The sequence below is a fragment of the Felis catus genome, chromosome A1 (genome assembly GCF_018350175.1).
Source record: "Felis catus isolate Fca126 chromosome A1, F.catus_Fca126_mat1.0, whole genome shotgun sequence".
Taxonomy (NCBI): domain Eukaryota; kingdom Metazoa; phylum Chordata; class Mammalia; order Carnivora; family Felidae; genus Felis; species Felis catus.
Genome location: NC_058368.1, coordinates 117377245 through 117392547, shown reverse-complemented (window position 1 = coordinate 117392547; position 15303 = coordinate 117377245). Strand labels below are relative to the sequence as shown.

General features: G+C 52.8%; 2 protein-coding genes across 7 annotated transcripts; one reads left to right on the top strand and one right to left on the bottom strand.

Moving 5' to 3' along the window:
• Window positions 1–1884: 1884 nt before the first annotated feature.
• Window positions 1885–13781, top strand: FCHSD1 (FCH and double SH3 domains 1). 4 transcript variants are annotated; one of them, XM_019833656.3, is made up of 20 exons: window positions 1885–1970; window positions 2204–2301; window positions 2917–2962; window positions 3361–3428; window positions 3752–3908; window positions 3994–4130; window positions 4226–4289; window positions 5090–5218; window positions 5678–5800; window positions 5966–6061; window positions 6473–6598; window positions 7009–7113; window positions 7302–7463; window positions 8328–8456; window positions 8542–8625; window positions 8805–8922; window positions 9039–9259; window positions 10043–10130; window positions 11004–11059; window positions 13644–13781. In XM_019833656.3, the coding sequence occupies exons 1-20, from the start codon at window positions 1950–1952 to the stop codon at window positions 13734–13736; spliced, it is 2121 nt and encodes a 706-aa protein (XP_019689215.2). In that variant the 5' UTR covers window positions 1885–1949; the 3' UTR covers window positions 13737–13781. The 4 variants fall into 4 exon arrangements, with proteins under 4 accessions (XP_019689215.2, XP_019689224.2, XP_006927732.1 ...); XM_019833665.3 differs by having other exon boundaries at window positions 3773–3908; window positions 13644–13780; XM_006927670.5 differs by lacking the exon at window positions 13644–13781 and adding an exon at window positions 11188–13486 and having other exon boundaries at window positions 3773–3908.
• Window positions 3443–15219, bottom strand: RELL2 (RELT like 2). 3 transcript variants are annotated; one of them, XM_019833716.2, is made up of 8 exons: window positions 15077–15219; window positions 14415–14894; window positions 13956–14021; window positions 13765–13831; window positions 13142–13327; window positions 12495–12870; window positions 12334–12367; window positions 3443–3461 (listed from the first exon to the last, which is right to left on the bottom strand). In XM_019833716.2, exons 2-7 carry the CDS (start codon window positions 14596–14598, stop codon window positions 12335–12337), a joined length of 912 nt encoding a protein of 303 aa, XP_019689275.2. In that variant the 5' UTR covers window positions 14599–14894; window positions 15077–15219; the 3' UTR covers window positions 3443–3461; window position 12334. The 3 variants fall into 3 exon arrangements, with proteins under 3 accessions (XP_019689275.2, XP_019689268.2, XP_019689282.2); XM_019833709.2 differs by lacking the exon at window positions 3443–3461 and adding an exon at window positions 11696–12098; XM_019833723.2 differs by lacking the exon at window positions 3443–3461 and adding an exon at window positions 11696–12098 and having other exon boundaries at window positions 14415–14661; window positions 15077–15197.
• Between the last annotated feature and the right edge of the window lie 84 nt (window positions 15220–15303).

Sequence of the window (15303 nt, the reverse complement as noted above, 5' to 3'; positions counted from 1 at the left end):
AAGTGATGTGTTTGTGGAGATGGCCCTTAGGCTGGGAGGATGGGGAAGGCCTCTGTGATGAGCTGAAACTTAAAGAAGCCAGATAGGGGTGCCTGACTGGCTCAGTCAGTAGAGTACTTCAGATTAATCTCAGGGTTGTGAGTTCAAACCCATGCTGGGCATAGAGTGTACTTAAAGAACAAAACAAACAAACAAACAAACAAAAACTAATGGGACTTGATTTGGTGGCACCTGGCTGGCTCAGTCAAAAAAGCATGCAACTCTTGATCTCAGGGTCATGAGTGTGAGCCCCATGTTGGGTGTAGAGATTGCTTAATTAAAAAACTTAAAAAATAAAGAGATGCTGGGTGGCTCAGTTGGTTAAGTGTCCAACTCTTGATTTTGGCTCAGGTCACAATCTCACAGTTGGTGAGTTCAAGCCCCACATAGGGCTCTGCTCTGACTGCACAGAGTCTGGGATATTTTCTCTCCCTCTTTCTCTGCCCCTCCCCTGTTCTCTCTCTCTCAAAATAAATAAAAAAAACTTAAAAAAAATGTTTTTAATAAATAAAAAATAAAGAAGCCAGACATGTGGAGTACTGGAAGAAGGAGCACTCCAGAAGGAGAGGGAAACCAGCAGGCATGAAGGCTTTGCAATGGGAAGACTTGGCCTGCTGGGGAAACAGCAAGGAGGCTGGAGTTGCTGAAGCACAGTGAGTGGGGAGCCAGAGAAGTGTATGGGCCGAAAGGGGAAAGATTGGCAGGGGCCCAATAATGCACAGCCTTGCAGGCCATGCTAGGGTGTTTGGATTTTATTCTAAAGCAACTGAGAAGTTTTAACGAAGAGAGTGATAGGATCTCATTTTCTTTTTTTAAAAAAGATAAATCACTGGCTATTTTGTGAACAATGGGTTATGGAGGGAGTTGGGGGTGGGGAGAGAGTGAAAGACCAGGTATTAGACAGAAAACTGATTATGGGGCTTGGACTAGGCTGGTGGTTTTGGGAATTGAACGAAGGTGATCAATAAGAGATCTTTTAGAAATAGAACCTATAGAACTTGCTAACGGATGGAATGTGGGGGTATGAGAAAAGGGCAGACTGACTCTGGGTTTCAGACTTTCCTAACTGGATGGAAAGAGGTGCCCTTTGGTATTTTATCTGGGGAAGATAACTTGGGAAGGGTCAGGGAGAAGGAGCAGTTTTAAAGATTTGAGGTATCTATTAGATATACAAGTGCTGGTGTCAGTGGTCTGTTGGAAATGTGAATTTGGGGCCACAGGACTGCAGCGCAGAACCTGAAAAGTAGGCCCTAACGGTGAGAGGGGCCTTCTGGGACGCAAGGCCCCACATCCATCTCCCCGCTTATATCCACTCAAAAGTACCATTTAGCTTCCATTGGCCCCAGACACACCTGTTTTCCTCTGGGACTGGTTTCTTCCCGGCTCCAGGCAATTTTCTCACCACTCACGCTGGCTTTTCCAGTTCTCTGGGAATTTGGGAAAGGTCTGAGAACAGTCCTGTTTCCCTTGTCAAAATCATCTTTGCTCAGGCATCCAGTGACTCAGTTTCCCTGGTCACAAACTGAGTTCCTCCTTGCCACACATCACCCTTCGCGCCATCACCGGAGATCTGCATATGTAAATGAATGATTAGAAATAATTAAGAGCTGAGTCAGTGGCTCTACTAGAAACAGAACCCAGGCGTCTTGACTCAGAAACTTAAGTTTCCCTACCGCGCAGCAGACGCGGCGTCCACTCGGCGGCTCCGACCCTTTCCGGAGTTTTAGCAGTAGTAACAGAAGTTGATCCGGTTTCTTCTCGGCACCTTCGCGCTTCGCAGCCCTGCGCGAAGTCGGACGAGGCGTGGGCGGGACGGGGGCGGAGCTGAGCCAGGTCCGGGGCGGGGCTTTGGCGTGGGCGGGGCTTCCTCGAGTTCCGGAGTCGAGTCGCTCGCCTTGGCCGGATCGGAGATGCAGCCGCCGCCCCGAAAAGTGAGCTTGGCCTGGGAATGGGGACTCCTGGTGGGCTGGCGGAATGGTGGGAGTTAAGGGGCTCCGGAACGCAGTGGGGGACAAGGAGTTGTAAGGGTTCAGGGCCTAACCCAGAAGTAACCCAGGAAACACCCCAGCCCCTCCCCGGTCCCGCCCCCTCACCGCTCCCTGCGCGGAGTGTTTTTTCCAGGTCTCAGGCGCTGGGGGTCTTCATCCTCTTCTTACCCTCACAGGTGAAGCCGGCTCAGGAGGTGAAGCTTCGCTTCCTGGAGCAGCTGAGCATCCTTCAGACCCGGCAGCAGAGGGAGGCAGATTTACTGGAGGACATCAGGTAGCTTCTGATCCCCTCCACGTACCACCCCCACCTTCGCCGTTGCGCGCCCCGCCTCTCCTCAAACCTACATCCGTCGGATCTGGGCCGGGGAGGGGAGGCAGAGGGTGAAGAGTTCTCCACCCTCCCCATTACTGGCCCTCACTTTCGGCCTCCCTCTCCAGATACCAGATAGGACTTATCCTTCTTCCCACCCCAACACACAGAAACACGGACGTACCCTCCCTGAAACCCCTTGGCCCCATACCACTCCCTCCACCACACAATCAAGCTTAGAGCAGAATCTTACCTCCCTCTTCCAGACCTGTTGGAAGGCTGGAGGACAATGTATTCAGGCCCCCATCAGTCCTCACGTCTGAGCCCACTGATGGTTCTCGGGGGGGGGGGGGGGGGGGGGGAGGATCCTGCTGAGGCTCTGAGCAATGAGGTGAGGTTGTTCTGGGTTGCAGCTGCCTGAGGTGATCTCAAGGACTCTCTCTTAAGTCTCATTTGCTCCTGGTATACTCACACTCTAGGCCTGGCTCCACTCTTCCTCCTGCCCAGGCTGAGGAGAGGCTTGAGGGTGGGAGAACAGGACTGAACTGTAACACCACCCTGCTCCATTTATCTCCACAGGTCCTACAGCAAGCAGAGGGCAGCCATTGAACGGGAGTATGGGCAGGTATGGAACTCCTTTCTCTGGACTTTGTCTTTTGTTCTAGCCTCCTTTAAACCACCAGCATTGTCTCTCCACACATTCTTCTGTTCTGGTCAAGAGCAAAGGCCTAAACAGAGGGGTGTCAAATCTTTCTTGTGCTACTTGTTGGCTGTGTGACCTTGGACAAAGTACTTAGCCTTTCTTGGCCTTGACATCTTTCTCTGAACAATGGAAATAATAATTGTACCTTCACGTGGGGTTGTTGTAAGGATGGGATAGGTTAATGCATGTAAAGCATTTAGCAAAGTAAGTAGCACATAATATGCATCTGATGAATGGCGTTAGTATACTCTGATCCCATATTTTCCCAGTTGGTGAGAATCTTTGAGAGGTAACTGGGTCTATGATGACTTTCCCACCAGGCACTTCAGAAACTGGCTGGGCCATTCCTGAAGAGGGAAGGGCACCGGAGTGGGGAGATGGACAGCAGGTGGGTCCCATGGAGGTAGGGAGGTCAGGAGACCTAGAAGAGATGAGGAGCTCAGTCTCAGGAATCTATGGGAATAAAGAGTCAGTGAGGGGGGAGGGCACGTGAGCTGTAGGTAGAGCTGACACAGCAGCCAGAGAGGAGCTGACCCAGCAAGGACACTGTGGGTGCGGGCAGAGGGCATGAGTGATCCTTGTGGCTGAGCTAATGGGCTGATCGATTGATAGGCTCCCAGACAAGGGGGATGGGAAAGCACTCTGTCTCTTATGGTGTTGGGGTTGGGGGGGGTCTCATGAAGCTTTGGAGTGCTCTCCTCCTCAACACAGACCTTCTATGGGGAGAGGCAGGATGGTGTTTGGTGCCTGGCGCTGCCTGCTGGATGCCACCGTGGCTGGGGGCCAAGCCCGGCTCCAGGCATCTGACCGATACCGTGACCTGGCAGGGGGCACAGGGCGGAGTGCCAAGGAGCAGGTGCTTAGGAAGGTATGTCTATGTGGATGGGATGAAGGAAGGGCTGCCTCAGGGCTGGGGTGATCCAGGTCAGGACTCTGTGTGTCCATGCCCCTAGGGAGCAGAGAACCTCCAAAGGGCACAAGCTGAGGTGCTGCAGTCTGTCCGGGAGCTGAGCCGAAGTCGGAAGCTGTATGGGCAGCGGGAACGTGTGTGGGCCTTGGCACAGGAGAAGGCGGCTGATGTCCAGGCTAGGTGGGGTCGTGTGGAGTTGGGAAGCCTGGCAGGAGGAGGGGATCCAAGGCATGACAGCCAGGCCTAAACTCGACTCCTCTTCCTTGCCTGCACAGACTGAACCGAAGTGACCATGGGCTCTTCCACACTCGAACCAGTCTCCAGAAACTCAGCACCAAGGTTTGGGGGATGTGGATATGAGGGAGGGCAGGAAGGAGGTGGGCAGAGTAGTCTCGTGGTTTGGAAACCAAGGGCATAAATCTGAGAGACTGGGACGAATCCAGGCTTCCCTACACCTTCAGTCCTTGACCTTGGTTAACCTGATCTCTCTGAATCTCATTTTCTTCATCTGTAACACAGAAATAGTGCATTTCTTTTTATTCCTTTACTGTGCATTTATTGAGGATTCTATGGAGTTCCTGCCTTCAGAGTCTGGTGAATGCCAGACAGATAGTAAATAAACAAATAATCAGACTAAGTGAAAACAAAACAAGGTGCTATGATAAAGGGTAACAGGGTGTAATTTAGAGAGAAAGCTTCTCTGAATACATGGCCTGTCAAGAAGGAGCCAGCCATGCAAAGATCTAGGGGTGGAACATTCCAGGGAGAGGAAATGGTGAGTTCAGGGGCTTTGAGATGGCAATAGCTTTGTGTGCTTGAGGAACCAAAAGAAGACTAGTGTGGCTGGAGTACTGTGAGCAAGGGGACAAGTACTGTGCAAACAGGTCAGAGAGGTCACAGGACCAGCTCACGTGAAACCTGGTAAACCACAGTAAGGAGCAGTTGGGATTTTATTGTAAATGAACCGAGACACCACCAGTGCATCTTGAGCACGAGTTGTGAGTGTACAAAAGTTTTAGTGTAGCACCAGGTATATAGTAAGCACTCAATAATGTGAGAATCCATTCTGGATATGGATTGGCCTTGGAAGGACCCCAAGGGTCTAGCGGTCCCTGTTGACGTGTATTTTCTCTTCCCAGTTGTCTGCCCAATCAGCCCAGTACTCCCAGCAGCTGAGAACAGCCCGCAACGAGTACCTGCTTAACCTGGTGGCCACCAATGCCCACCTTGACCACTACTACCAGGAGGAATTGCCAGCCCTGCTCAAGGCCAGTCCCAGCCCAGATACCCCTGCCTCTCAGCAGAGGGTGGCAGTGTGTGGGAGGGCCTGTCCTTTCTTCCCACCACCACCAGACTAGGGGGTGCTAGGGACCTAGCCTGCTTTGAGTGGGTAGAAGATAGATCCTCTGGTTCTGGTTCTAGTTCTAGCTGACTGCATGACATGTGCAGAACACTTAACCCCTCTGAACCCCTCATCAGGGATAACTTCTGCTCTGCCTACTTTATAGACTAATGGGGCTCAGAGGAGAGAATAGATGTGAAAATGCTTTTTAAACTGTTAAGGTCTATGCATACGTGAGGGCCTATTATTAGAAGCAGTAATAATGTCTCATTCCTTCCCTTTTTCCAATTCCTCATGCCCATACCAATCTAAACCTGGGCAGAGAGCCTACTTTGCAGTAGATGCTGGGGGAAGGGTAGTGTCATTATCTCAGGGTTCTCTCTAGGCCCTGGTCAGCGAGCTCTTGGAACACTTGAGGGACCCCCTGACCTTGCTAAGCCGCACTGAGCTGGAAGCTGCAGAGATGGCCCTGGAGCATGCCCGCCATGGAGCACAGGCAACCTCCCAGGTGAGGGCTGTTCCCTGTAAGACCTCCCCAGAGATCCTCTTTACCCTGCTCTTTCAGTACAGACCACCCACTGCATTATCTGCCTTCTTTCTTCCAAGAGGGGCTGGGGACAGGCTTAGAGAGGTAACCAGTGAGTGCCTACTTTGACCTTTTACAACCCCCCAGGTAAGCTGGGAGCAAGATTTGAAGCTTTTTCTTCAGGAGCCTGGAGTATTTTCGCCCACACCACCTCAGGAGTTTCAGCCTGCAGGGACTGATCAGGTGAGACCACTGTTCATTGGAACCAAACCACATGTAAAGGGGACTGTGGTTTAGGCCTCCTCCCTCATCATCTTTGTCCTGATAATGACTTGGTGACTGTTATGTGGCTTCAGAACTCTAGTTCACCTCCTTCCCACCAGGACACAAATAAACATATTTTATTCCACCTTTCCGGTCCTTGACTGCACTATCCTCATCGTTCTATCTCTATCCCTCAACCCAGATCCCATTTTGGGGACTCTCTGTGTCTCTGTGTCCACAGGAAGGCACACCTGTGTCTATATACATAGGTGTGTGCCCTCACCTCTTTGTCCCTGGAGGTCAGGACAGAAAGAAGAAAAAAGGAGGAGACTGTAGTGAAGGAGCAATATCAGGTCCTCCTCACAGCACCTGTGTTCATTGTTCATGCAGGTGTGTGCCTTGGAGCTGGAGGGGGACGCAGGAGGCATGGCTGGGGACAGTAGCCTGGAGAAAGAGGTTCAGCGCTGGACGAGCCGAGCCGCCCGAGACTACAAGATCCAGAACCATGGGCATCGGGTGAGGTGGGGGGGGTGCAGGTATCATGGGTGGGCAGGAAGAGCTGAGAGATGGGAACCCTGGAATCAACGGGAATGTCATAGGGCTGCAGGCAGGAGGGGAGGGAAAGGTATATTAAGCCAACAGTGTGGCACAGTAGTTAAGAGCACTGGTTTTAGAGTTAGACCCACCTGGGTTCAAATCCTGCTCTCTTGTTTCCTAGTTATGTAACCCAGAGTGAGGGAGTGACTTAACCAACCTCTCTGGACCTCAGTCTCCTTATTATTAGAGTGGGGTTAATAATAATAGCCACCTCATAGGGAAAATTAAATGACATAATACATGTGAAGCAAGTAGCAAAGTGCCATGTCCATAGTAAGTTGTCTCCCGTAGTATTTCTGCCCACCCCTGTCCTCTGCCTTCCCAACCAGGTGCTGCAGCGGCTGGAGCAGAGGCGACAGCAGGCTCCAGAGCGGGAGGCTCCAGGCATAGAACAGCGGCTGCAGGAAGTGAGGGAGAGCATTCGGCGGGCACAGGTGAGATGTAGCCCTGTGGCTAGGGCCACTGAGATCCCACCCCCTTACACAACACTCTCCTCCACTCTCTCTGGATGGTGGGGAGTGGGTGGCAGGAGGTAGAAGGTGGACAAACTTGGGGAGGCTCCACCCACCTCCCAAAGGCAGGCCCAGCCATAGCCTTGATTGATCTCTCTTCCTAATGCCAGGTGAGCCAGGTGAAGGGGGCTGCTCGGCTGGCCCTGCTACAAGGAGCTGGCCTAGATGTGCAGCGCTGGCTGAAACCAGCCATGACCCAGGCCCAGGATGAGGTGGAGCAGGAGCGACGGCTCAGTGAGGCCCGACTGTCCCAGAGGGACCTGTCTCCTACGGTGAGCACCCTTTGCTCCGTACTCATACACACCCAGGAAGGTAAAGGGTAGAACTCCCCATTGGAGGGAAGACCCCGTAAAATGGGGATCATGACCGTACCTAAGTCAAAGAGGTTGTCATGAGGCATGAATGAAATAAGTATAGTTTTTTGCATGGTTTGTAGCATAGAGTGTCAGTGAACTTTTGTCATGAGTACAGTAAAACCTTGGTTTGCGAGCATAATTCGTTCCGGAAACGTGCTTGTAATCCAAAACACTTGTATATCAAAGTGAATTTCAAGAACCATTGGCTCATGTGACATTCAGCATCACATAATACTCATATCGCAAGACATCACTCATTTATCAAGTTAAAATATATTAGAAATATTTGCTCTTCGTGCAGAACACTCACAGAACAAGTTAATCACAATCTAAGGTTTTACTTGTATAGGATGGTGGTTATGAACTAAGCTCTAAGTACAGATTATAAGTGGTTCGAATACCAGCCACTCTACTTATTAGCTGTGTGACCTTAGAAAGTGACCTAACCTTTCTGAGCCTCAGTTTCCTCCCAAGTAAAACGAGGTTTTCAGTTATGCAAAATATCACTGGGTCATTATGGAGATAAAATGAGGTGATATACATAAGATGTTTGGTGTTGTACCTGGCACAGAGTAAGCACTCAGGACTAATTCTGTGGTGGTTGGTGTTACCCTGCTTGTGTTGATTTTGCTTTTGATACATGGTGAACAGATGGGGGGGGTGCCACCTTGGGGAATGATCTGCCAGTGTTCTTTAAGAATAGAGTGGAGGAGTGGGAGATGAAATGGGTGCTTGAGAGTGTGGGGCCCCCCTATGATGTCTGTTGTCTGCCCCCTCCAGGCTGAGGATGCTGAGCTCTCGGACTTTGAGGAATGTGAGGAGACAGGGGAGCTCTTTGAGGAGCCTGCCCCCACAGCCTTGGCCACTAGGCCCCTTCCCTGCCCTGCACATGTGGTGTTTGGCTATCAGGTATCAGGTGGGCATGGGGGTGGTGACCTCCGACAGGTGGGGATGGGAGATAGCCAAGTCCTGAATCCTTCCTTGTGGGGCACAGGCAGGGCGTGAGGATGAGCTGACCATCACAGAGGGCGAGTGGCTGGAGGTCATAGAAGAGGGAGATGCTGATGAATGGGTCAAGGTGGGTATGGACCTTAGATCCTGATCCTGGTGGTGGGCAGGTGGGGAGGGTGCAGTGGGAAGGTCTTCTCTATGGCTTGCAAGGATCCAGCCAGACAAAGCTAGAAGCCTAAGGAGGAGGGCTAGGGCTATGGGCTGCTGAGGCAAGTCTGCTATCTGTTCACATTGCTGGGTGAACAGGCTCGAAACCAGCACGGCGAGGTAGGCTTTGTCCCTGAGCGGTATCTCAACTTCCCGGACCTCTCCTTCCCTGAGAGTGGCCATGACAGCGACAACCCCTCAGGGGCAGAGCCCACAGGTGAGAATGGGAAATTCTGGGTCTGGGGAGCGAGTGTTTGTGGCCCTGGGATATCATAGTCCTGGGGGCACTACCGTCCATCAACTCCCCTCAGCATCTCTCCTGGGCTTCTGCAGCTTTCCTGGCCCGTGCCCTATACAGCTACACGGGACAGAGTGCAGAGGAACTGAGCTTCCCCGAGGGGGCACTTATCCGCCTGCTGCCCAGGGCCCAGGATGGAGTGGATGACGGCTTCTGGAGGGGAGAATTTGGAGGCCATGTTGGGGTCTTCCCCTCGCTGCTAGTGGAGGAGCTTCTTGGCCCCCCAGGGCCCCATGAACTCTCAGACCCTGAACAGGTGAGGCTTTCTTCTCCCTGGATCCCCAGACACCTCTGGGTTGACCCTCCCACTCCAGTGAGGCCCCATATTCATCTTAATGCCCCCTCCCTTCTCCGGGTTTACCTCCTATAGTGGCTTGGGTCTCCCAAAGGAGTTTGGCTGGGCAGAGAAGAAGGAAACCCAAACTGTCTTCATTAGAGTTTGATAGTCTTACTTCACTGCTAGGTACATCTGAGTTCATTCCTACTGCATTACCTTGGGCAGTGATATAACCTCTGTGCTTTTGTCTTCACATGTAAAACAGGGCAATAATACCTGTGTCAGCAGCCCGCTTGTCATGATTAGAGATAATGGAGGTAAAGCCCCTAGCACAGTGACCCACAGGAGGTTCTTTAATATATGGTACCTGTTGTTACAAGGAAAAGCCTTGGCGTGGTAGTCAGGAGACTAGTTCTAGTTGGGACTTGACCACTAACTGGCTCCATGCTTTTGGATAGATAGCTTAATCTGAGTCTGACCTCTAACATAGAAAACATAAAAATCCCTACTTCATGGGATGGTGGTGAGGAATGAATTAATTAGTGTATATGAAGTGTCAGCAGAGTGTCTGGGATACAGTTAAGTGTCAGTACATATTGGTTATTGAAGTGTATTATCAGCTAAGCCCCCACCTGGATATAAGCATTTGGTGGCTCTCCAAATTGAGAAGTGATGGGACAGGCATTGAAGACAAGGTGAGAGAAAAAGTTAATGAAACTTTCCCATATGCCAGGAATAACTCTGTGTGCCCCTTCTTCCCAGATGCTGCCATCCCCTTCTCCTCCCAGCTTCTCACCTCCTGTGCCCACCTGTGCCTTGGATGGAGCCCCTGCACCTGTGCTGCCTGTGGGTGAGTAGAGGGCATTGGAGGCCCTGGGAGTGGAAGAGACAGGAAGAAGGAGCAAGGTTATACTTGACTCCTCTGCCTGCCCTCAGGAACCTCCTCCCTCAGGCTCACAGAAGCATGATGGGGAGAAGAACTTGGGCTTTGGAGGCAGGTGCATTGTTCAGACTTTGCCTGTGACTTGCCAATGTGTGGTTTCAGGAGTGATGTGTAACCTGCCTGGGCCTTTACAGAGTGAGGAGAAAGGTCCCTACTTCACTGAGTTCTTGTGAGAGTTAGAAAGATGGGCCTAGCATTGTGTCTGGCACATAACACTCATGCACTTGGTAGCTGTTTTCTCATGATTATTATTTGACAAATTAGCCAGCTTCTCCCAGTGTTTTCCCAGTATGCATTCTCTGCCTCTAATGTTCTTGAATCCTACAAACGTCTTAGTGTGTATCATCATTTTCTTTCTTGGAACGTCTACCTTTTCTAAAACCTTCTGGCACTTCTATTTTCTTCATGGAGCTTCCCTCCTTGATTCCAGAGATCCCTGTGAGCATATTCTGTACCTCCTATACCTGTAGTTCACTTGGAATGATTTAGCACTTATTCATTTTGTTTGTTGGCTTTTCATTCTTAGGTTCCTGGCATGGCCATTGGGAGTGGGAGTGCTGTGAATTCCATCTTCCTCTCTCTGGTACCTTGCACAGGGCTGATTATACAGCAGGTGCCAAATAAATGTTGAGGATGGATGTAATGGTGTATTTTATGGCTCTGATTAGTGACTATTCATTAATGCAACAAATACTTAGAGAGTACTACTGTCGTAAATGCTGGAGATGCAGCAGTGAACAAAATAAAGCCTGAAGACTGACTTGTGGTTCTTGTTTGCAGACCAAGACCTGGAATGTCCTGGACCCCTGGACATGATGGCACCTCGACTCAGGCCGGTAAGGGCCCCTCCCCTGGAGGAGATTGTGTCATTCCAACTTGTCCTGTTTTGTCTAGGGGTTTGACGAAATGGACAGGGATATCCCCAACGGACGCTTCTGGAGCACTGACTGTGTGTTCCCTACAGATGCGTCCACCACCTCCCCCACCAGCTAAAGCCCCGGATCCTGGCCACCCAGATCCTCTCACCTGAAGCCAGGGGACTGCTGTTCCCCAGTGATGCTGCTGTCCCTATTTCCATGATGTCAGAGACCACCCCCTCAATGATCTGAAGTGACCAAGCCAAAAGCTGGAGTCTCCCCCATCTCTACTCTCACCTCCAGGAATAGAAACTTTTCTTCTCCCCCTTTTTGGAGGTTGGAACTCACTCCCCTCCCGATTGTCCTCCTGTTATTTCTAGGGCTGGAACTTCCCCTTTTTTCTTCTGCCACCACCCCATCTCTAAGTGGGTTAAATATCTAGAAATCTGTGGGGCTGGAACCAATTCTCCAAAGTCTTGAGTGGCTCCAGCCCATCTGTGTCTCCACCCTGGCTCTGTGACCCACCCCACTCCAGATGCCATGGCCACTGGGTTTGGGGGCTGGAACAGGGGCAAGCCTGTCAAAAGGAGCTGGAGCCAGTATGCAAAACAGCTGTAATGGTCTGAGCGGATTTATTGACAGTGAATAAAGGGCACTAAGCCCAAGCCAGGGCCTGGGCCTCTTGTGCCAAGAGGGCAGGGGGCCTATGGTGCTATTGCTTTAGGGGCCCACCAAGGGCAGAGGCCTGCTCCCAGCTGCCACGCTCTAGCAAATGGAGCGAGGTGATGGGGAAGGGGTCAGGCGGCCTGTTGGCAGGCAGGGGAAGTGAAAGAGACTGAGGGATAGGGGTGGGGAGACTTCTCCCGAGGTCCCCCAGACTGAGACCATGCAACTCCAGATGGAAGTAGAGCTGGTTCCTCAGCTGAGGGCAGTGCTGTCCAGTGGAAAGGAGGGCCTTCATGCCCACCCACCCCCAGCCCTGCCAGCCGGTAGTCCATCAGTACATTGAAGAAGGAGGCTTGGAGGAGAGGAAGGGTAACAGTGTTGCTTCCTATTCAAGCTGTGTCTCAGCTTTTACCCAGGGGCTACAGGACCTTCCCTACCTCCTGGGGCACATGCCCGCTCCCCACCACTAAACCAAAGAATGTGTAGCAAAGGCCAAGCCTGGGAGTGCAGAGAGCCAATGGGCTTAGGTAGTTTAAGTAGAGAGTGGGAGGATGAGATTATCTGACTTGGGGCCCAGGCAGACTCACCTCACACACCCCCTGCTCCTCGTGGTGCAGACACCTGTGAGAGAGAAGTGGTCAATAATGGGAGAACGGGATGTGGGTCATATCAGGGCCACCTCCCCTTCAATCCAGGGTAGGAGGCAATAAGAGCTGAGCCCACCATAGCCCTGCCCATGTCTTCATACCTGGTGATCTGTGGTGTCCAGTTTGCTTGGCTGTCCAATTGCCTCTCGACTGGCCAGTCCTGGGCTTGGGCCCTTCCCTCCAGCCCCTAGCATTGACTCTGCAGAGGCTCTAGGATTGCCCTCAAGTGTACAAGGGACTAAGCTACTGTCCCTGAGTCCTCCATTCTGCACCAAGGGACTGGCGAGGGCCAGGGGCTGTGGCCTCTCAGGGGGCAGGCTCTCAATGGCAGGTGTCCCTGCCCTGGGATTCCCTCCCCCAGACCCCTGACTACCCCCTATGTCCTGCCCTCCACCAGACCCCCAGCTCCTGTCTGTGGGAGAGCCATCACGATGCTCATGTAGTCCATAGCGCTTCTCTATGTGTGTCACCCGGAACCTGGGAAGGGAGAGAACACTGGGGCTTAGGACCATAACTCAGAGGCTGCTCAGCTTCCCTTTAGCCAGGGACATCCTGGGTTTCATGGCCACTTCCTTCTGGCCTAGGGCAGGGGAGACCTCCCCCAGATGGTGGGGCATACTGTGTAGCCTGACTCCTGCTGTAGTTCACAGTCTAGGAGAACAGAGCTGGGGACCACCTTTGGAATGAGGTGCCTGATCATTGGGGCTCCCACCTCAAACTCCCTTTCCCTGGGGCTTTCTATCCCCACCTGCCCACAGAGAACACAGTGGTCTCCCCAGGCCGGGGGCGGCTCTTTCCTTCCTTGGAGCGTCCCTGACGGACAAGTGGGGGCCTCTTGTTGCGGCTACAGTGGATGCAAGGGGCAGCAGACCCCAGATGCACTGTGTGATGATGGGAGGGGGTTCCGTCCTGCAGGCTGGAGGTAGCATCCACGCTGGACAATAGGGAAGAGGGGAGCAGGAGTGACATTACCATTTCCTTTCCTCTTCCATTTGCTCCTGTCCTTTTCGCTTCTTAAAACATCAGATGCCTCACCTTCCCCAGGCCCCAACACTATTGTATTTATCTAATAAACGCAATATTAAGACGTTAATGATCATGTGTTCTCCCTCCCAGGGTTGTTTGCTGAAAGCGGGCAATGTTTAACCCAAAAGAGTGGCACAAGGGATAAAGGTTAGGCTTGATGACATCCAGATGGAAGTATAATTTGAAGGAACTCAGATTCCTACAAAACTTCTTTCTTCCTATAGGTTAGCCACCTTTGCGTTCCCCCCACCCCAAACATGCGAAGACACTGGGAAAGGATTGTGCTGGAGGCGAGGGTACTCTCCAAGGCAAGCTAAGTCATGCTGGCCCTTGTTTCCAGCTCACCTGGACAGCTGCACTGTCCCTTCTCCTTCACTGTCCCCCAGCATCTCCTTCAAGGCCTCAGCATTGGCTGAGAGGAGAAGGAAAAGAGGGAGTCAGTGGAGGTGGAGGTCAGGGCAAGAGAAAATTGAGTGGGGACTGGGTGGGGGGGTGGGTTGCGGGGCAGGGAGAGCAAAGGGCCAGACTACACCCACCTTCATTTTGGATGATGCAGCGAACAATCCTCTCTACTGTGTCCTCATTCATGTCATCGTCCTCAGCTGAAGCATGAGAGGTTGGCAAGGAAGCAGGAAATGAGTCAGCTTTGCGTGGACATTACCTGGTGGCTTCTGTGGCTTATTGCTCAAGATCTATCCTTTTGTTTGCCATCATGCTGCATGTTAGCATTTCAGGGGTCAGGGCAGTAAAGATGGGAAAGGTAAGTGGGAGCCCAAGACTACCAACAGTGAGCCCTTCCCACCCATCCTGCCTTTTCTAGCCTTGCTTTCAGGATAGTGTCATCCCACTTGCAGACTCAAGAAAGCATCATTAAGCCTCCCTGAAGGCATGGTAAGGGTTTGGCCTGGGTCTCTTGCCCAGGAAGGCAGAAAGAGGTGTGGGGTGAAGGGTATGGGAGAAAGGTGACTGAGCCAGGTTCTAGGCTCCTCACTCACGGGGCTGGAGCTGGGCATCGTCAGGCTCTGAGCCCCTCGACGTGCGGCAGCGGTAGCCCTTCTTCTTGAGCACGTGGCAGATCATGAAGCCTACGAGGCCCATGAGGAAGAAGACCAGCACAAGCAGGAAGAGCATGTACAGCCCATGTTGGGGCGGTTCCAGGTCAGGCTGTGGTTCCGACATGAGGCCCTGGGGGGCGAGCGCGGGCCAGGGCGCCTCCTGGGGTTAGGGGGCTGCAGCTAGGGACTGGGGGAGGGATAGGAATTCGGTCCTCAGGATCCGAAACTGACAAGCCTCGGAGGTCCGGCCCCACCCCCCTACCCAACCAAGGAGCTGTCCGTGTCAGGGGTGCTGGTCCGGGGCCGGGGTGCCAGACGGCGGATGCGCAAGCCCTCTTCCGCGACCCTGATCCTGCTTCCCCGACGCCCAGAGCGTTCCCCTTTCCAGCTTGTCCTGCGCTTCCGTCCCTCCCAAGGACACTGCAGAGCGAGATGGGACGGAATTATCAGGCGGTCGGCTTAAGAATCGCGCCTGAGTCAGCGTCCGCACCTCCTCCGCGCTGGCCTGAGCCAGGCCTCTGCAGCCCCCTCCCCTGCGGGTATTCCGCACAATGCCACCCCTTTGGGTTCCTCCCATCCAGGCCACCTGGCCCACTCGGTACCGGTGGTTTGGTTCTGGCTCCGGCTCCAGCTCGGGTTCCTGCTCCAGGGGCGTCCTAGTCCGGCTCAGGGCCCCCGACGCCCTCCCGGCGCTCATCCCTTGCTTCCTCCCCCTCCCCCCTTCGCCGCCTCACCGGCTCCGGGCTGCGGCTGCAGATACCGGTGCCGCGGCAGGCGGGGGGAGGGAAGGATGAAGAGGGATGCGGGCTGGTTGGGAGCGGCGGCAGGC

Coding starts and splice junctions, on each gene's coding strand:
- FCHSD1 (XM_019833656.3), top strand. CDS start 1,950: ATGCAGCCGCCGCCCCGAAAA. Junction 3,909..3,993: donor AGGAGCAGGTGCTTAGGAAG/GTATGTCTATGT, acceptor CCATGCCCCTAG/GGAGCAGAGAACCTCCAAAG. Junction 11,060..13,643: donor TGGCACCTCGACTCAGGCCG/GTAAGGGCCCCT, acceptor TTCTTCCTATAG/GTTAGCCACCTTTGCGTTCC.
- RELL2 (XM_019833716.2), bottom strand. CDS start 14,598: ATGTCGGAACCACAGCCTGACCTGGAACCGCCCCAACATGGGCTGTAC. Junction 13,328..13,764: donor GGGACAGTGCAGCTGTCCAG/GTGAGCTGGAAA, acceptor CCTATTGTCCAG/CGTGGATGCTACCTCCAGCC. Junction 12,871..13,141: donor ACTGTGTTCTCTGTGGGCAG/GTGGGGATAGAA, acceptor CTCCCTTCCCAG/GTTCCGGGTGACACACATAG.